The sequence below is a fragment of the Narcine bancroftii genome, chromosome 2 (genome assembly GCF_036971445.1).
Source record: "Narcine bancroftii isolate sNarBan1 chromosome 2, sNarBan1.hap1, whole genome shotgun sequence".
In the NCBI taxonomy this organism is placed as follows: Eukaryota; Metazoa; Chordata; class Chondrichthyes; order Torpediniformes; family Narcinidae; genus Narcine; species Narcine bancroftii.
In genome coordinates this window covers 16,449,213-16,471,289 of record NC_091470.1, presented here as the reverse complement: position 1 = coordinate 16,471,289, position 22,077 = coordinate 16,449,213, and the positions used below count along the sequence as shown (strand labels likewise).

Below are 22,077 nucleotides of genomic sequence, written 5' to 3'. Positions count from 1 at the left end.
TCCTTCCTAATTCCATCAAAATTGGCCTTTCTCCAAATTGGAAATCCACTCGAGAACCGCACTTATCCCTGACTATAGTCATCTTGAAACTAATAGCAGTGGTGTATCTAGGGTACGGCAGGCATGGCCCATGCCCTGGGCACCATTGACCCAGTCCTCCCCACCCCGTCAGTGCCACCGTCACCCCCATGCCCCCGTCAGTGCTGCCACCCACCACCTCCCCCAGGGAACCCTTGCTCGTCCTCCTTCCTCATCCTCTCGTTCGCTCTCAACTTGTACAACGCAAATACAACATGGTGGCCATCAAGGCCAGTTCATTGTCGCCTTTTATTTTGATGCATTGGCCACCCCTGCCATGTGCTATTTTGCATAGATGTGCCCCTGATCACTAGAAATCCTGAAGCGTTACCTTACACACACAACTGTCACCTACCCTGTCTTGTTCCTCAATAGGAGATCTTGTAAGGACCTCTTTATATTGATTAAGGAAACTTCCCTGAACATATTTGACAAACTCTTACCCATCCAGCCCTTTTTTACAGTATTGGAGTCCCAGTCAATATGTGGAAAGTTAAAATGATCTACTATCTTTTACAGGCGTCATGGTTGACATGGCTGTTGGGGCGATGCAATGATCAGGACCAGGGTTCAAATCCCACACTGTCTGTAAGGAGTTTGAACATTCTCCCCGTGTCTGCGTGGGCTTTCCCCAGATGCTCTGGTTTCCTCCCACCCTTCAAAATGTACCAGGGTTTGTAGATCAGTTGGGTGTAATTAGTAGGCAGTACAGGCTCGTGGCCTGATAGGGCCTGTATGTCTAAATTTAAATGAATAAATTAAAAATTTATATATCTCATCTTTATGTTTCATGCAAAAATATTTTGACATATTTGCTCCTCCATATCCCACCGATTATTGTGTGATCTGCTCTATCCGATCATCTCATTAATGTAGATACTCCTCCCATTCTTCCCCCAGTCTTTATTCAGTTGCCTGCCTGCTTTTTGCTTCTGGCCTGAAGAAGGGCTCAGGCCTGAAATATCAGTCATATATCTTTACCTCCTCTGGACTGGCTGGCTTCCTCCAGCAATTTTGTGTATGTTTTAACTACAATCGCAGCATCTGCAGGTTTCCATGTTTAATCCCTTGTCAGTCCTCAGTTTAAAGCCTTCTCATCCGTCCTGTTTGAGCACAGCTGTGACATTTTCCCCAACCAGCAATGTCACCCCTCCCCCTTTCATCACTCCCTCTCTCACATCTAAAGCAGCCAAACCCCAGAAAATGGTGCTACCAGTTTTGCCCCTCCTGCTACCAAGACTCACTAATGGTCATAATGTCATATTTCTACATGTTGATCCATGCTCTAAGTTCATCCACCTTTCCTACCATGATCTAGACACAACTCAGAACATTATTTCCCCCATGCTCAACTTTTCTATTTCTCCCTTTGTTTGCATTTCCACAACTACTCCTCTATCTGCTCTTGCACTCTGGTTCCCACCTCACCAAACTCCCATCCCCTCCCCGGAACAGCACGAGCAAATCATCCAACATGGGATATTGGTCCACTTCTGGTTCATCTGCAATCCATCCCACCAGCACAGGTCCCAGCTTCCCTGAAAGAGAGCCCAATGATCCAAAAATAAGTACCCATGATGAAATTGGCCATGCCCACAACTCTCTAAACTCTTCCTCAAACTAACTTTCTGGAATATGGAGAAAGACTGAATAGATTGGGTCTTTGTTCGTTGGAGCATAGAAGGTTGAGAGGGGATTTGATAGAGGTATTTAAAATTATAAAAGGAATAGATAGAGTAGATGTGAATAGGCTCTTTCCCTTGAGGGTAAGGGAGATTGGAACAAGGGGTCATAAGTTAAGGGATAAGGGAACAAACTTTAGGAGTAATATAAGAGAATGCTTCGTCACTCAGAGAGTAGTGGCTGAGTGGAATGATCTTCCAGAAGAGGTAGTTGCAGCAGGGTCAATTCTGTCATTTAAGAGGAGGTTAGATGAGTACATGAATGTGAGGGGGTTGGAGGGTTATGGGCAAGGGAGTGGGTATGTGAAACTAGTGGAGTGCAACTTCTCAGTGACCCTGTGGAAGTATTCAATGACATGTCAAATCTCCTTAGACTTCTTAGAATGTATTAATGGGCCTTCTTCACAATTACTTTGATGTGCTGGCACCAGGAGAGGTCCTCAGGCAGGTGAACTCCCAAAAACTTGAAAGAGCTGACCTTCTCCACTGCCTTCCCATCAATGAAGACAGGCCTGTGGTCTCTGACTGAAGCCTTTGGCCTTGGTGACGCTGAGAGCAAGATTGCTGTTCTGGCACCACCCAGCTAGAATACCTTCATCTGGTATTCCGACTCATCATTTCCCATTCCCAACAACGGAGTGCCGACAGTAAAATTGTGTTGGAGTTGAACTTGGCCACACAGTCATATGTGTTCAGGGAACAGAACAGGGGACCAAGCACACAGCTTTAGGGTGCCCCTGTGTTGATGGTCAGCGAGAAGGAGATGATTTCATCTTTTAAAATATTTTAGAAATACAGCCCAGTAATAGGCCTTTCTGCCCAATAAGTCCGTGGCGCCTAATTACACCCAATCAACCTACAACCCCTGTACATTTTTGAAAGGTGGAAGGAAACTGGATCACCCAGAGGAAATCCCCGAAGATATAGGGAGAATGTATAAGCTCCTTACGAACAGCACCAGATTTGAACCCGGGTCGCTGATTCTGTAATAGCGTTGCACTAACTGCTACACTAACTGTGACACCCCGAATGTCACTGATACACACTGATAGGGGTCTGGAAATGAAGAACTCGGGGATATAGTTACAAATGGATGAAGGGAGTCCCAGATCCCTGAGTTTGTTTGTTAGTTTTGTTCAGGTGATGCTGTTCAATGACAAGTTTTAGTGAACGAACAAGCATTCTTTTGGTTTAGGTAACCCAGCGCCGAGGGAAAGGGCAGAATTCCAGGATCCTCCTAAAAAAGAGTTGTCTGGATTTACTGGTGCTCCTCAGAAGGAAGAAGCCGCTTTAACAGGAAAAAGTGTCGTGACCCAGAGGAAAAATTATTCGGGTCATTTGCAGAAATTTTGAGATGGAGAATATGAGAATTATTTTCATGCAGAGAGCTGTTATGATCTATTATTCATTGCCTGAAGGGCAAGTGAGAGCAGATTCAATTGTAAAAATTTTGAAAAGGAATTGGATTCATACTTGGAATTTTAAAAAATTCATAACCCTCCACTTTTCTTTCATCCAGGTGCTTGTCTAAGAGTTCTTTTTAATGCCCCTATTGCCCCAGCCTCCCAACCATGCCTACAGGGGAGCTGCAGTGTGGCAGGATAATAAGACAGCTCTTTTAAAGAGCTGGCACAGGCCCAATGGGCGAATGGCCTCTCCCTCTGCCTGATGTGGTGTGCAGGGGTGTGAATGGAAATTATTAAATTGCAGCTTTTTAGTTGGTCAAACGTTAAGGCAGAGTTTGCTACCTGGGAGTGTGGAAGAACTGAGGGATCTTGGGGGTCCACATCCATATATCTCTCAGGTTGACAGAACAGTTATCAGGGGATTGAGTTCAGGAGTCACGAGGTCATGTCACAGCTCTCCAGACATCTGACGAGACTGCACTGTGTTCAGTTCTGGTCACCTCATTATAGGAAATATGTGCAAGCTATGGAGAGAGAGCAGAGGAAATTTACCAGGATGTTGCTTGGATTGGAAAGTGAGTCTTGTGAGGCAAGGTTAGCAGAGCTGAGGCTTTTCTCTTTGGAGCGTAGATGGGTGAGAGGTCTACAAGATTGTGAGAGGCAGCGATAAGGTAGACGCAGTGCCTTTTTTCTACCAGGACAGGAAAAGTAAACACCAGAGGACATCTGTACAAAGTGAGGGGAGGAATATTTAGGGGAGACATTGGGGTAAGTTTTTTACACAGAGAGTGGTGGAAGGCATTGCCAGGCATGGTTGGGAGGCTGGGGCAATAGGGGCATAAAAAAGAACTCTTAGACAAGCACCTGGATGAAAGAAAAGTGGAGGGTTATGAGATTAGATTTCTTTTCAGTGGGTCAACACAACATGGTGGCCCAAGGCCCAGCACTGTGCTGGAATGTTCTATGTTCTTTCTTGAGAGTTTTAAATGCCAAATTAAAAATGTGGGATTTGGGATTATGCAGAAAGGATTGGGTAGGAGTTTTCCCCTGGAAACCTGAGAGAATTCCAGAATTGTTCACCAAGTAAAATAAACGCTGAAATCTATGGATATCCTTGGGATCATTCAGTGGTGTTACTGTTAATTAAACGTGGAGCTTCAATTAGAGAAAGGTACAAATTTAACAATGTAAACCTGGTTTAAAAACAGCAATGATCTGATGTTGCAAATCTGGTTTAAAACTGGAATGATCAGACGTTTTCAGTGAAGACATCAAGAGCTGATGAACCAATGTGATAAATGGAGACACATCAGTTACCGCAGACGCTGGAATCTGTAGCTGAACTCAATATACTACAGGAACTTACAGGGGTAGCATAGGAGTTAGTGGAACGCTCTTACAGCATCAGTGACCCAGGTTCGAATCCGGCGCTGTCCGTAAGGAGTTTGTACGTTCTTCCCGTGTCTGTGTGTATTTCCTCCCGGGTGCTCCGGTTTCCTCCCACGTTCCAAAACATACGGGGTTTGTGGATCAATTGGGTGTAATTGGGCAGCACAGGTGAGTGGGCCAGAAGGGCCTTTTACTGGGCTGTAGGTCTAAATTTAAAATTAAACTCGGTGGGTCAACCAGAATCAGTGGGAGTGAGAATGATGATTGAAACCCTTAATTGAGACTGGTTGTTACGACACTATATATGTCTGATCTAATTGGCTGGTGAAACAGGCTGGAGTGGCCAAAATGGTCCCCTCTTGTTCCGACATCATTGGGATCTAACTGAACAAGGTACCTGACTGACACTTGCCACGCTGCAAGTCCTTGCGCATGATCAATGCATCAACAAGAATGGTTTTGTTTTATGATGCAGGTCAGACACTAGCTAGAAACCCACCTGGGGCATTGATTTTCCGATCTCTTGCTTTACACCATGCAGTCAAAAAACTCTTTCGATTTGTATGAAGGGTCAGCTTAGTTTGAAATCACGAACTGGAAGAGATCTATACACAAAAGTGCTGGTGAAACTCAGCGGGTCACGCAGCATCCATAGGAAAGAAAGGATACCATCGTTTTAGGCCTGAGCCCTTTGTCAGGTATAAGCAAAAGAAGACAGCCTTCTTATCCTCTTATCCTCCCCCCTCCGCCTTCCTGTTTTTGTTTATACCTGACAAAGGGCCCAGGCCCAAAATGTTGGTTACCCTTTTCTTCCTACGGATACTGTGCGACCTGCTGCGTTTCTCCAGCACGTCTGTACATTGCACTCATCCGGTTTGAAGAATCAAAGGTTTCTTTTGTTGTCACATAATAAAACATTAAAAATAATGTGCATGATATACTTCAACTTTTGTCTACGGTAAGGCAAACATAGAGTCACCACAAGCATTGCTTGGCACCTCTAATAATGACAGAAAGAGAAGCAGAAGAGAGTCCTTTCAGAGACACCGAATTTCCGTGAATTCGCCTCCTGCCCTCCCTCCCGCAGCGTCTGTAACAAAGAGCCCAGTTCAAACCATCAGCCGCCCGAGCTCCAGATCCAAACCTCCGACACCATCAGGAAGCCTTCAGGAGCCCTTTTTGCCCTCAGCACCCTCTCAAATCCTGGTTCCCATGAGCCAGACTCCAGCAGCTTGCAACCCATGTGGGTTCTTCGACCACAAATGCCACCCACCCCCGCAGCCTGTGTGGGTCCTGCACAGGTCCTGCGTGGGTGTAGAGTTTGATAACAACATATCACAGAGAGAAATGAGCGTGATAGATAACTTGCCATGAATGATTTCTTTCTCTTTTTTAAAATACCTTTATTGAGTTTAATTTAAAAAAATACACACCTGTTGATCCAATACATAGACTGAAATATAAGAAAAGACAGGCAATTTGTACTTCTCAAATAATTCTTAAATCTTGCACAGTGTAAATTGTGAGTACTCCTCTCAATCAAACTCCTTTTACAAAATATCTCCAAAGAAAAAAAGAAACAAAAAGGAAGAAAAAGAACCCCTCCCCTCCCCATTAATCAAACCCCTCCCTCTAAACAAGGTTAACTTGTATATCTAAAATACTTAGGTGATGAAAGACAACATTTGGAAACTAGACAGGGGCATCTAAACACCCTAGTTCGTTAAATTTTGGTCCTACTCCCCCACATCTTGTAAAAATTCATCTTTAACATAGTATTTAACTTTTTCTAAACTTAGGAAGGATGTGACCTCCTGTAACCATTGAGTATGAGTAGGTGGGACCCTGTCTTTCCATTTCATCAGTAGTGCCCGTCGAACTATCAATGAGGTAAACGCTAAAATTCACCTCTGAGATGAAGTCAGTTGTATTTCCCAAATAGAGCGATTAAGTGGCACGCTTCTAATTTGACCCTAAAAAAAATGATAAAGTTTGAAATGATTTTTTCCAAAAATCTTATAAACTAGGGCAAGCCCAAAACGTGTATCAATGAAGCCTCAAAAAATTTACATTTATCATATGGTGGATCGATATCGGAACAAAAGCAAGAATTTAAGTTTCGAAATATTTGAACTTTGAACTGCAACAATGTCGTGCACAGAAGGAGGATTCATTCATCAAATTTAAAACAGTGTCCCAGTTGTTGTCCATTAGGGACGAGTCCAAGTCATGCTCCCAATCAGTCTTAATCTTAACTAATGAAGTTATTCTCTTTCTTTCTTTTTCAATCTTTTGATGGAGTTTCAGATTAATAAACATAAGAATGATAGAAAGAGATGGGGATTACATTAACAATGGTCAACAGGTACAAGCTCAGACATTGAGCACTGAACCTCCCAATCTTTTAAAGGCCAAATGTGAAAAGAAATCAAATTTGATTTTTTTTTAAAAATCCCCTCAACTAAGAAACAAAGCAAAAAAATAAAACAAAAGCTGGGCAACCATGTTTCAGCAGTTGAACAATTATTTGTGGTTAATTCCGCTCCTCTATACTCACAGTAAAAAAAAACTATTGAATAGAATTCGGAAAGGATCAACTTACGTCATAGGAAAATGTTGAATAAATGGCCCCCATGTTTCTTCAAATTTAACCAAAGGGCCAACAGCGCCAATTCTGATATTTTTCTAAATTTAAACATGCACTAGTTTGGAAAAACCATTGAAACATAATCAGTGGTTTGGGGTATTTCCATTGAAGTAGAATGGATCTCTTGGCTATTAAAGTAACAAATGCATCACATAACAAGCAGAATCAGGTAAGTGGCCAGAGTCCAAAACTGGTTATCAAAAAGTGCAGAAATAGGATGAGGTTGTAAGTCAATGAGCAAAACTGTCAAATGTCAAAAATATCTTTCCAATATTTTTTCAGGAAAGGGCAGGACCAAATCAGGTGTGCCAGGGAAGCCACCTCAGAATGACACCTGTCCCAGATAGGGTTTATATGGGAGTAAAAACGAGCTTGTCCGTGGACATATGGGGCCCGATGAACCACCTTAAATTGTATCAAAGAGTGTTGAGCACACATTGAAGAAGTGTTTACTAACTGGAGAATTTTCTCCCATGTCTCTATAGGTAAAGGGATCTGGTTCTCTTTCCCATTCATTCTTAATTTTGATAGAAATCACTGGATGTACTTTGAAGCTGTTCTCAAGTCCATCAGATCACTAAAAACAATGAGTAAGTTTAAAATTTAAAAGTAAATCAAGAATGTTTGTTTCAGAAATCTGCGGAAAATCAGCAAGTTCAGACTGTACAAAATGATTTCAATATATAGAGTTTATTTGCAGATGATGTAATAATTTACTTGATGGAACCAGAAACCAACACAGAAATTATATTCAAGATTAAAGGAATATGGAACAGTATCTGGTTACAAAGTAACTTGGGACAAAACTGAGATGCCCTCTTACCACAGGTGATTACATACAGTGTAAAAGAGATACTCGATTTAAATGGCTAGTAAATGGAATAAAAAGTGTAGTGATTCAAATAGATAACAATCCAAAGAACATGTTTAAATTATAACCCCTTGTAGCGGCCCATGGCCCACTCTGTGGGCTGACACAGAAAACAGCTGTCAAACATGATGATCGAGCAAACAGCACGCGGGATGAGACACCTGCTCCCATAGTCTGCAGGAAAAGCAGTCGAATCGACCAATTGCTGCCAACGGATCTCAGGGGTTCCAATCCAGGCCCGCATATCCAGGACAGCCAATTGGCAGCCAGCCCCACTCAAGCCACATCCCAGTGGTGTCGTGACCAGTTGCCTATAAAAGGCAGAGCTGCAGCCCAATAAATCCAGTGTCGATTACACTCCCTTCGTGTGAGAGTTTTCTTTCTTTAACCATAGTGTCCCTGCTACACCCTTACTTAAGAAAATAGATAAAGATTTAAGATGGATGGAATTAAACTATAACCTGATTGCCAAGAGTTAATTGTATAAAAATGAATATTTTTCCTCTGATATAATATCTTCTTCAAACACGCCTATTTTTATTCCACAGAATTTTTTTTCAGGAACTGAATAAATATGTAAGGAAGTTTCTTTGGAAGGGCAAAATGTCGAGAGAGTCAATAGAAAAATTAACTTGGAAATTTATACTGGGAGGTTTGCAACTTCCAAACTTTGAAGATTATTCTGAACTGAGATTTCCTTCTTCCCTTTTTGAGGAGGGAGAAAAATCAGCCTGGATTAAGATACAGATGGATAAAATAGAGGAGACAATACAGGAAGATTTTATATAAGCTGGAGAATAGATGAATAATTGGAGATAGAGAAACATCATTGTTGAAACATTTACGGGATACCTAAAATGCCGTTCATTCAAAATAGACATTTCTTTTACAATGACTAACAGACTTTTTAATAATTGGTCTAGTAAAGGAATTAAGAGAATAGTACATTGTTTTGAAGGGAGGAAATTAATGACATTTGATCAATTGAAAGATAAATGAAGGGGACAAAATAATGCAATATATTGTTACTGTCAATTAAAGGTGTTCTTGAGGGATAAATTAGGTCTGACAATTTTAGTGCCTGAAAAGAGTGAAATAGAAAGATTGGTTTTTTAATAAATCAATTGAGAAATTTATTTCAGCTATTGCAAAAGGGAATTTGGAAGCAAAGAATTCATAGATCTAGACAAAGGTGGGAAATACAGGCATTGGAGAGAAAAATTGGTTGGAATTGTGCCATGATAATATGACAAACAATAAATGTTAGGAACAGAGCAATTCAAAATAGTTTTTTGCAATAATTATATCTTACTCCACAGAAACTAAATAGGTTGAAATCATATTTATCAGATCAATGTTTTAGGTGTAATCAAGAGATCGGTACTTTTATTTACACTCTTAATTGGTCATGTTCAAGATTAAGACCTCTGGGTGGATTTAGTAGTGTTTTTTAGGACAGGTTACTGAAGGGAAATTCCCTCAAGATTCCAATGCTTTTCTGATTAGGTAATACATCTGGGATCAGGCCAAAATTAAATATAAATATGTTTCAAAAAGAATCTGTGAAAATTGCACTGCCAGTTGCAAGAAAATGCATAGCAATGTCATGGAAATCAGATTCAAATTTGGGAATGGATGGGTGCAATGCTGAAATACGTACTTGTTTACCTCTTCAAAAGATTACATTTAATTTAAGGAATCGATATGAAATTTGGTGCCATATCTATGTACATTATGAAATTATCCCCTTAACCTCAAAACCACATCAGCTCCTTTGTGTTTATAGGTTTAATATTGTAGAGGCAAAATTTGATGAAATTGATTGTATTTTTTTTAACTTTTCTAATTTTTATCCATTTATTTTCTTTTCTATACTTTTTTTGTTTTACTTTTTGGAGGTTATTATTTTGGGGGGGAGGGTCTGGGAAGGGTTGGGGGTATAAATCACTTTCTTGGGGGTGATCACTTTCTTGACTGTCAGGGAAATTCCTCACTCACCTCCATTCTGGGTACCTTTTCGATTCTCATGGAAAGGCTACAGAGAAGATTCACGAGAATACTACCAGGAGCTTGAACAGTAAGGAGAGGCTGGATACGCTGGGTTCTTTCTCCCTGGAGAGTAGGGGGTTGAAAGGTGACATTGTCAAGGATTATAAAACAATGAGGGGCAAGGAGAGGTAAATAGGTGGAGTCTTTTATTCCAAGGGTAAGACAGTCTAAAACTGAAAGGCATCAATGGATTGGTATTGGGTCCATTGTTGTTTGTCACATATATTAATGACCTGGATGATGGGATAATAGATAAATTGGATTAGTAAGTATTCAGATGATACTAAGAAAGATGGTGTTGTGGACATTGAGGAAGGTTTTCAAAACTTGCAGAGGGACATAGGCCAGTTAGAAGAGTGGGCCGAAGGATGGCTGATGGAGTTTAATACTTATAGGTATGAGATGCTACATTTTGGTAGGACTAATCAGCAAAGATCATACAGGTTAAATTGTAGACCATTGAGAAGTGCAGTAGAACAAAGAGATTTAGGAATTCTGGTACATAATTCCCTGAAAGTGGAGTCACATGTAGATAGGGTGGTGAAGAAAGCTTTTGGTATGTTGGCCTTCATAAATCAGAGATTTGAGTATAGGAGTTGGGATGTCATATTGAAGTTGCATAAGGCATTGGTAAGGAATATTGTGTGAAGTTTTGGTCACCGAATTATAGGAAGGGAATAAACAGAATAGAGAGAGTGCAGAGAAGATTTTCAAGAATGTTGCCTGGGTTTCAGGTTCAACAGGCTGGGACTTTATTCCCTGGAGTGTAGAAGATTGAGGGGTGATTTGATAGAGGTCTTTAAACTTATGAGGGGGACAGATAGAGTCAATGCGGACAGGCTTTTTCCATTGAGATTGGGGGAGATTCAAACAAGAGGACATGGATAGAGATTGAAGAGGGAAAGGTTTAGGGGAAACTTGGGGGAAATTTTCTTAACTCAGAGAGTGGTGGTGGTGTGGAATGAACTTCCAGCCAAAGTGGTAGATGTGGGTTCGATTTTAATATTTAAAGAAAAGTTGGATTGGTATATGGACGAGAGTGGTTCAGAAGGTTATGGGCCGGGTACAGGTCAATGGGACTGTGGGAGAAGGTATTTGGCATGGACTAGCAGGGCCTAACTGGCCTGTTTCTGTGCTGTAATTGTTATATGGTCATATGATTTAAGGTGAGGGGGAAAGATTTAAAAGGGACCTGAGGGGAGTGAATTTAAAAGGGACGGAGTGTGGAGGACATATGGAACAAGCTGCCAGATGAAATGATGGGGGATGAATTGTAACAGGTATGCGGATAGGAAGTGTTCAGAGGAATGTGGACTGGATGCAGGGAAATGGGACAAGATTGTACAGACAACTTGGTCAGCATGGTTATCAATTCAAGTTTATTGTCATTGATTGTTCAAGTACAATCCAACGAAACAACGTTCTCTGGTCCTCGGTACAAAAACATGCAGACACACAACCGGACATATCACACATATAGACAAACAATATATATGCATGAAAAGTATTCACATATACAAAAAAATAAATAAATATTGCTTCATGAATATGAGAATGTCAGGTGGTTCATGTGAGCAGTTCCTTTAGTCATTCAGCATTCTCACTGCCTATGGGAAGAAGCTGTTCCTCAACCTGCTGGTGCAGGCTCTGATACTACGGTATCTCTTCCCTGACGGGAGCAGCTGAAAGATGTGTGTGGGGTGGAAGAGGTCCTTAATGAACTTGTGCGGCCTCTTCAGACAATGGTCCTGGTAGATCATGTCGATGGCGGGGGAAGGGGGGGGGAGGAGGAGATTCACCCTTATGGTGCTGTGGGTTGTTCTCCGATCCATTTCTCTGTGGCAAACTTACAACATTGTGATGCAACCAGCCAGACTACTCTTGATAGACCTTCTATAGAAAGTTAACATGATGGTGGCCGGTAGCTTTGCCCACTTCAGTCTTAACATAACAATTATAGCACGGAAACAGGCCATTAGGCCCTTCTAGTCCGCACCGAACCAAACACCCCTTTCTAGTCCCACCTCCCTGCACAATGCCCATAACCCTCCATCTTATTCTCATCCATATACCTGTCCAACCTTTTCTTAAATAATACAATTGACTCCGCCGCCACTATTTCTCCCGGAAGCTCATTCCACACGGCTACCACTCTCTGAGTAAAGAAGTTCCCCCTCATGTTACCTCTAAACCTCTGCCCCTTAATTCTTAACTCATGTCCTCTTGTTTTAATCTTTCCTTCTCTTAATGGAAATAGTCTATCCACATCCACTCTGTCTATCCCTTTCATAATCTTAAATACTTCTATCAAATCCCCTCTCAACCTTCTACACTCCAAAGAATAAAGACCCAATCTGTCCAATCTCTCCCTATACTCTAGATGCTTAAACCCAGGTAACATTCTGGTAAACCTTCTCTGCACTCTCTCCACTCTGTTTATATCCTTCCTATAATTAGGCGACCAGAACTGCACACAGAACTCCAAATTAGGCCGCACCAACGTCTTATACAATCTCAACATCACCTCCCAACTCCTATATTCCATGCAATGATTGATAAAGGCCAGCATACTAAAAGCCTTCTTCACCACCCTATTCACGTGAGTTTCTACCTTCAGGGAACGATGTACCGTCACTCCTAAATCTCTCTGCTCTTCTGTATTCCTCAATGCTCTCCCATTTACCACATATGTCCTATTCTGATTCTTCTTACCAAAATGAAGCATCTCACACTTATCAGCATTAAATTCCATCTGCCATTTTTCAGCCCACTTTTCTAAGCAGCCCAAATCCCTCTGCAATCCTTGAAAACCTTCTTCATTATCCACTATTCCACCTATCCCGTCTGTTCCCGGAGACTTATCCACCTTTATATTCTTCAAAAGCCCTAAAACTACACCTTTTGTAATCTCTATATTCCCCATATTTACCCAATTTGCTTTTTTTTATCGCACATCTCCCAATATCCTTCTCCTTAGTGAATACCGAAGAAAAGAAACTGTTCAATATCTCCCCCATTTCTCTAGGCTCCACACACAGTTTTCCGCTCTGATTTTCTAAGGGACCAATTTTGTCTCTAGCTTTCCTTTTACCATTAACATATTTGTAGAACTCTTTTGGATTAGTTTTCACCCTGCTTGCCATAGTTTCCTCGTACCTTCTTTTAGCTTTCCTAATTCCTCTCTTAAGATTCCTCTTACATTCAATGTATCTTTCAAACATCTCCTTAACTCCATGCTTCTTATATCTAATGTACGCCTCCCTTTTTCTTCGAACCAAGTTTCCAATATTCCTTGAAAACCACGGCTCTCTCAAACCTTTTGCCCCTCCTTTTAACCTAACAGGAACATAAAGCTTTTGCACTCTCAAAATCTGATCTTTAAAAGACTTCCATCTCTCTACTACATCCTGCCCATAAAACAAATTGTCCCAATCCACACCCTGCAAGTCCTTTCGGATCTCCTCAAATCTAGCTTTTCCCTAATCAAAAACCTCAATCCTTGGCCCTGATTTCTCTCTTTCCATAATGACATTGAAGCTGATGGCATTATGATCACTGGACCCGAAGTGCTCGCCAACACTAACCTCCGTCACTTGACCCATCCCATTTGCCAACAGTAGATCTAACACTGCTCCTTCTCTGGTTGGTACCTCTACATATTGTTGTAAAAAACTATCTTGCACACATTTCACAAACTCTAACCCATCCAGTCCTTTCACAGAATGTGTTTCCCAATCTATATGTGGAAAATTAAAATCTCCCATAATTACAACCCTGTGCTTATCACAAATATCTACTATCTCCCTACAGATTTGCTCCTCTAGGTCTCGGTCCCCTCCGGGTGGTCTATAATACACCCCTACAAGTGTAACCTCTCCTTTCCTACTCCTCAGTTCCACCCAAATAGCCTCCGTGGATGTGCCCTCTAATCTATCCTTCCTAGGCACCGCTGTAATATTTTCCCTGACAAGCAATGCAACCCCACCTCTTCTTTCCCCTCCGACTCTATCACACCTAAAACAACGAAACCCAGGGATATTCAGCTGCCAATCACATCCCTCTTGCAACCATGTCTCACTAATCGCTACCACATCATACTTCCAAGTATCAATCCACACCTTCAGCTCATCCACCTTTTTTACAATACTCCTGGCATTAAAATATATGAATTTCAGAGATTTCCCAATTTTTAATCCCTGTTTTCCATCATCTTTAATAACAACATTATTTACTTTTCCTGCCAATTGCCCTTCATCTTCTTCCAGAGCATTTCCCTTCTCTATCACCTGCCCATCCATATTCAAATACTTACTACAAACTTTCTTTGTTTGCATTCTAACCTTCTCCTTACTGCTCTGTACTATTTTGTTCCCTCCCCCCAACCATTCTAGTTTAAAGGATCCTGAGTAGCCCTAGCAAATACCTCTGCCAGGATTCTGGTCCCCCTGGGATTTAAGTGTAACCCGTCCTTACTGTACAGGTCACAGCTCCCCCAAAAAAGGTCCCAGTTATCCAGAAACTTAAAACCCTGCCCTTTACTCCCCTTCAGCCACGTGTTAATCCTCCACCTCATTCTATTTCTATTCACACTGTCACGTGGCACAGGGAGTAATCCAGAGATTACCCCCTTTGCGGTCCTTCTTTTTAACTCCCTACCTAACCGCCTGTACTCACTTTTTAGGACCTCTTCTCTAATTCTCCCTATGTCATTGGTACCTACATGTACCACGACCTCTGGCTCCTGTCCCTCCCACTTTAGGATATCCGGGACACGAGCAGCAACATCTCGGACCCTGGCACCAGGGAGGCAAACCACCATCCGGTTCTCCTTGCTGCGTCCACAGAATCCCCTATCCGTCCTCTTAACTATGGAGTCTCCTACCACAATTGCCCTCCTCTTCCTTTCCCTCCCTTTCTGAGCTACAGGGGCCGACCTCGTGCCAGAGGCACAGCCACTGTCGCTCCCCCCAACCTTGATGTCCCCCTCAACAGTGCTCAAAGAGGCGTACTTATTGCTGAGGGTTACATTCACAGGGCTCCTCTCTGGCACCTTACGTTTTTTTGTCCCTCTCCTAACAGTTACCCACCTTTCATCCTCCCGTGGCCCTGGCGTGACCACCTGGCTGTAACTCCTGTCTATGACTTCCTCTGTTTCCCTAGCCAGCCTGAGGTCATCGAGCTGCAGCTCTAGTTCCCTAACACGGTCCCTGACAATCTGCAGCTCGACACACCTAGTGCAGATCTGGACATCCGGGAGTCTGGAAGACTCCAGGACCTCCCACATCCGGCACTCCCGACAACACACAGCCTTAACATTGTAAGGTAAAACATCATGAGATGGGAATGTGTAAGGAGTTACCCTGTACAGGGCTGTAACAAGATGTGAATGCATCCTTGTACTTACAAGATAAGAGAGACATTGATGGATTGAGAGGCAGGAAGCTAGCAGGGAAAGGATAGCAACAGTTTTAGTCATTGGACAAGTAATGATATGATGATGTTCTAAGCATGTATCCAAGGGTATAAAAAATCACCATTTTGCTGATAACGGCAGAATGCATTCTCCGACTAACATTGTTAGTCGCAAGTGTTACAATCCGGTAATAAAGAACAAAGAACCCTGATTTCGACTCATTCTGGTGTTTGTCTCACTCATTCATGAACAAAGCAGACCTAACAACACTCATCCCAGGAATTTCTCAGGAACTTCTCAGGAAGTTCTGTTGAAGTTGCACCGTCTTGACAAGTGAGGAGATGTTGAGTGTCCAGATAGGACACTAGTTAAGTGAACTCCAAGGAACTTGGTGCTCTCCACTCTCTCTATCATAGAGTTGTTGTTGTGCAGTGGAGGATTGTCATTCCTGGTCCTCCTGAAGTCCACGATCATCTCCTTCATCTTGTCCATGTTGAGACCACCATTTCACGAGATTTTCCACCTCTATTCTGTAGTGCAAATAATTGTTGTGGCTGACGAAGCGACTACTGTTGTGCCATCTGCAAACTTGATGACACTGTTGGAGTTAGATCTGGCAATGGAGTCATGGCAATGGAGTAGTGTGAACAGGACCAGGTGGAGCACACAGCCATGAGGTGCACCAGTGCTCAGCGTGATGATGCTGGACAATATGTTGGGCCAAAGAGCCTGATTCTGTGCTGGAAAACTCCATGGCCATTACTTTATTGACCATCAAATAAAGAGAATTTGGAGATTGTTTCCTTATAAAAAGGAATGGGCACCCATGGGAATGGGTTTCAATCAAGGACAGAGAACCATAAAACACTACAGCAGAGAAACAGGCCATTTGGCCCTTCTAGTCCATACCAAACTAATATTCTGCTTCATTCAACTGACCTGCACCCAGTCTATATCCCTCCATATATCTCCCATCCAAGTACCTGTCCAAATTTTTCTTAATTGTTAAAATTGGACCCACGTTCATCACTTCAGCTGGCAGCTTGTTCCACACTCCCACAGCTCCCTGTGTGAAGAGGGAGCTAAACTTAAACTTTTTTCCTTTCACTCTTACCCCATGTCTGCTTGTTTGTATCTCACCTAAGCTCAGTTGAAAAAGCCAACTTGCATTTACTCTATCTTTTACCCTTTACCTCTCTGTCTGCATTCAATTTGCAGCCCATTTTTGCAGCTGGTCCAGATGCCTCCACAGGCTTTGAAAGCCTTCCTAGCTGTCCACAACACCTCCAATCTTTGTATCATCTGCAAACTTGCTGATCCAATTTACCATATTATCATCCAGACAACATATGGATGACAATCAAGGATGGTCCCAGCGCCGATCCCTGAGGCCCTCCTCTAGTCACAGGCCTCCAGTCTGAGAAGCAGACCCATCTCTGGATTCTCCCATAAAGCCAATATTGAATTCAATTTACGACCTCACCAGGAATATCAAGTATCTGAACCTTCCTGACAAATCTCCCACGTGGGACCTTGTCAAAGGCCTGACTGAAGGCCATGGAGACAACATCCACATCCTTCAACTTTCCTCATGGGTGGTTGTGGTTAAACATGACCTACAATGCACAAAACCCTGGCTATCCCTAATCAGTCCCTGACTCTAGAAATAATTGTATAGCTGATCTCTTAGACCAGGGATGTCAAATTCAAATTCACAAAGGGCCAAAATTAAAAACTTGGACTAAGTCGTGGGCCAAACTAAATATTTATTGAAAATTTTCAACAACATCTGCATGTTTTCTCTTCTTTCAACATATGTAATGTTAAACTTTTTCTTATTAAAATAAATGTTTAATAATAGTTTTGATTAAACTTTCGAGAAGAAGCATTAACAAATGAGAAATAAAATATTCAATAAATAATATTTCTCTATAGCCTTTAAGCTCCTTTTAAATGTATTTTTTTTTTCACAAGCCAACAAGTCAAAAAAATAACAACTTGCTTCAATGACAAACAGGTTTGTCTTTTAAAATGATGAACATATAGTCTGCCTCCCACCTGTCTTGAAAGGTCCTGTTTTCTGTCTTTCGTTTGGCCATTTTTCGTAAGGGGTTTATTACACGTGAGTTCGGCGACAGGTCGCAGATGGTAATGAAAGTAAAGAGAGGAGGTGGGGGCGATTAGCGGGCTGACGCCAATGCATTTGCAAAGCATCCTGGGATTTGTAGTATTAGCTGTGTATGTGCTATACTGGCGCGGCAGCCAGCGGGCAAGCTCTAATACATATTTGATATGATCTTGCGGGCCAAATATAATTATATCACGGGCCAAATTTGGCCCGCGGGCCTGAGTTTGACATGTGTGTCTTAGACCATCTTCCACTAACTTACATATGACTGACATCGGGTTCATTGGCCTCTAATTTCCTGGGTTATTTTTGGAGCAATATAATGTTTTTATTGGTGAAAATGAAACATTTTGTATACAAAAAGGTACAAATTACTAAATTATTTCAACCATTACATAAATGAAATAGACCATGCCATTCTTCATAGCCATTTTTCATTTCTTAATAAAAAAAAGTCAATAGTTGTAGGGCCCACACATGGTGACATGGACTAGCCCAAAAAACGTCCAAAAAGCGTGGCGACCGCACGGACCTGGGGGTGCCACTGGCCATCAACCAAGGTGATCACCTGCAGGGCAGGAAGATGGGGAACTGTGGCGGGAACGCCGACCAACGCAGACCGGCGCTCTGGTGACGCGTGGACCTGACGACAGCTCCTGGGGCCCATATAAGCGCGACGGCCCATGCAATAAACCAGTCCCTTGACTTCAAGGTGTGCCTGTCGATCTTCTCCATGCCCATGTAACGCAAATGCTACATAGTCATATTTTATATAAATCAATGTTTACAATTCTCAATTATAGATTTTTTTTAATAAAAGGAAAGATAAGAAATTAAAAAGGAAAAGTAAAAACCAACACAACAAAAAACAAACAGCACCCCCCCCCCCACTCCCATCAAACCCCTCCCTCTATACAAGGTGAACTGAAATAAGAAAAATAGACATGGGGATCAAGTGGAGACAACGAGAGACCAGACATGCATGCATTGCTGGAGCATCCCAACACCTTGGTTCTTTAGATTATGAAAATACCCCATGAATGGGCCTCATGTTTTATAGAAATTAGACTTTACATTTGAGTATCTGATTTTTTTTTCCAGACTTAGATAGGGCACAATATCCTGTAACCATCAAGCAGGAGCTGGTGTCTTTCCTTTTCAACAAAATTCCCCATCTGGCTATCGAAGAGGTAAAAGATAACATTTGCTTTTGAGCTGATGTCAATAAAATATCTTCCTCTCGAGAAAATCCAAATCGAGCGATTAATGGGTATGGTTCTACTTTGAACTTAAAAATCACTGATAAAGTATGATTTTTTGCTCCAAAATTCTCCTAAATTAGGGCAAGCCCAAAACATGCAAATCAATGATCCCTCAATGGCATTTTAAATATAATCTGCCAGGGCCCCTACAATTTCTACAGTAGCTTCCTTCAAAGTTTCAGGGAATATCTTGGGGATTTATCCACCCTTATTTGCTTTAAGACAGCAAGCACCTCCTCCTCTTTAATCTGCAGAGGTTCTGTGATCTCACTGCTTCTTTGCCTCACTTCTCTGAAATTTGGTGCCAGTTTCCTGAGTAAATACAGAAGCGAAAAAAAAAAACATTTAAGGTCTCTCTGAGCTGCAGAATCATTTTATTAAATAACCTCAGGTACTGGGGCAAGAAAACACATTCTAAGGGGTTTCAATGCGTAAAGTGAAACGGAAGGTAAGGCAAAGGAAAGTGACCCAAACTTGGTCAAACACATGGGCTTTCAGGAGGGTACAGATGAAAGGGGTTTGGAGCAGATCCAAGGATGATTGGGAGGTCGTGGGAGTCGAGTGTATGAGCAGAATTGAACAAAGATGGAGACTTACCACACACAAGTTGGAGAATTTGAGTTAGACAGGGAAGTCTGGAGTCTCTGGGGTCATGCAGCCACACGCAAAAGTTCTGGAGAAGCTCAGCAGATCCAAGCAGCGTCCATGGGAAGTAACGAGTAGCCAACATTTTAGGCTTGAGCCCTGCGTCGGAGTATATTTCACACCACGATGAAAGGGCTCAGTCCTGAAACGTTGGTTACCATATAAGTAACCACATAACAATTATAGTACAGAAACAGGCCGTCTCGAACCCTCTAGTCCGTACCGATTCAAAGGATCTCCTCTAGTCCTGCTCCCTGCCCATAACCCTCCAATCCCCTCACATCCATGGACCTACCCCACTTTTTCTTAAATGACAAAATTGACCCTGCTTCAACCACCCATTCCATGCAGCCACCCCTCTCTGAGTGAAGAAGCTCCCTCTCATGTTACTTCTAAAGTTTTGCCCCCTGACCCTTAACTCATGACCCCTCATTCCAATCTCACCTACCATCAAGGGGAAGAGCCTATTCACATCTACTCTATCTATCCCCCTCATAATTTTAAATACCTCATGAAATCTCCCCTCAACCTTCTATGCTCCAATGAACAAGACCTAATCTACTCAATCTTTCTTTGTATTCTCAATTCTGAAATCCAGGCAACATTTTAGTAAATCTTCTCTTCATCCTCTCTACCTTATTGATATCCTTCCTATAATTTGGTGACCAGAATTGTACACAGTATTCTAAATTTGGCCTCACCAATGCCTTGAATAGTCTCAACATCACTTCCCAACACCTATATTCTATGCTTTGATTCATAGAGGCCAGCGTACCAAAAGCCTTCTTCACTACTCTTTCCACATGAGATTCCACCTTCAAAAGATTTATGAACCATTATTCCTAGATCTCTCTGATCCTCTGCATTCCTCAATGCCCTCCCCTTCACTGCATATGTCCTGTTTGGATTTTTCTTCCCAAAATGAAGCTCCTCACACTTTTCAGCATTAAACTCCATCTGCCATCTTTCAGCCCACTCTTCTAAGCGTCCAAATCCTTCTGCAATCTCTGAAAACCATCTTCACTATCCACAACTCCCCCTATTTTTGTATCATCCGCATATTTACTAACCCTATTATCCAAATCATTAATGTAAATAACAAATAACAAGGGACCCAACACCGATCCCTGAGGCACACTGCTCATCACCAGCCTCTGTCCTGACAGACAGTTATCCACCATGACTCTCTGCCATCTACCTTCTAGCCACCGTTGAACCCATCTGACTATCTCAACATCAATACCTAGTGCCTGAACCTTCCATATGGAACCTGAGCGATGGTCTTACTGAAATCCATATAGACTACATCTACTACTCTACCCTCCTTAACCTTCCTAGTCAGAATGACCTTCCCCGTACAAACCCATGTTGGGTGTCACTGATCAGTCCCTGCCTCTCTATATACTTATACATCTAATCTCTATGTCACTGTTCATTCTCATAGATGCTGCTTGACCTGCTAAGTTTTTCCAGCACTTTTGTGCCTTGGAGGATTTGAGATGCAAGTTGGAGAATTTGAGTCACACATTGGAGAATTTGAGACACATGACTCGGGAAGCAAGCACAAATCATTGGATGAAAGGGCACCTGGACAGCGGAATCTTGGACAACCACCAGCTTTCCAAAGGCAAAGGATCAGAGGATTCACCAGGAGTTCCATTTATGACCTTCTCTACATCGGAGAGACTGGGCACAGACTGGGAGAGTGTTTCACTGAGCACCTTCACTCTGCTCGTACCAGTGACAGGGACCTCCCAGTGTCCAACCATTTCCGTTCTGCCTCCCACTCCCATACACACATGTCTGTCTATGGCCTCCAAGACCATCCATAAATTGGAGGATTAACACCTGATTTTCCACCTGGGCACTCTCCAGCCGGATGCCATTAACATTGGCATCTCCAGGTTCTGCTAACTTGCTCTCCATTCTCCCTCCCTTCCCTTCCCCCTGTCTTCTTTCCCTCAGCTCTTCACCGCCTTCCCTCTCTACTCACCAAGCCATCCCTCTTTCCCCTGCTTGCTGCTGTGCCCTCCCTCCCTTCTCTACCTAGAACCTCCCGACTTTGGGACCCTGCTCCTCCCCCAACCCCTCCCCCAACCCCTCCCCTACCTTTTTTGTTTGGACACCTGCCGACATTTTTTTTTCTTGATGAACGGCTCAAGCCCGAAATGTTAGTTATGTATCTTTGTTATATAAAGTACATTATTTGACCAACATCTTTACTTCAATCACGGTGTCTGTAGACATTTGTGTTTTACTTAACCTTAGAGGGATATGATCTGAACGCAGGTGAATGGTGAAGTCTGTGGTGCTGCAGAAGGACCTAGGAGTCCTCGTGCAAGGACACCTTGCAGGTGGTGAAGAAGGCAAATGCGATGTTGGCGTTTGTTTCAAGAGCAGGGACGTAATTGTTGAGGCTCTATAAGGCACCGGAGAGACATCACTTTGAGTATAGTGAGCAGCTTTAGGCCTCTCATTTAAGAAAGGATGTGCTGAGGTTGGAGAGG

General features: G+C 42.4%; 1 protein-coding gene across 2 annotated transcripts in view; it reads left to right on the top strand.

Annotated features, from left to right (window-relative positions):
- LOC138753237 (neurexin-3-like) overlaps window positions 1–21,772 on the top strand; it is a 2,173,925-nt gene extending 2,152,153 nt beyond the window's left edge. The window contains exons 20-22 of one of the 2 annotated variants that reach the window (XM_069916007.1): window positions 7,688–7,792; window positions 7,903–8,030; window positions 8,151–8,235. In XM_069916007.1, coding sequence (XP_069772108.1) covers window positions 7,688–7,792; window positions 7,903–8,012 — 215 coding nt within the window. In that variant the 3' untranslated portion in view covers window positions 8,013–8,030; window positions 8,151–8,235. Of the gene's footprint in view, window positions 1–7,687; window positions 7,793–7,902; window positions 8,031–8,150; window positions 8,236–21,014 lie in introns of those variants that run through there. The other variant, XM_069916009.1, reaches the window with a different exon arrangement.
- Window positions 21,773–22,077: the final 305 nt, after the last annotated feature.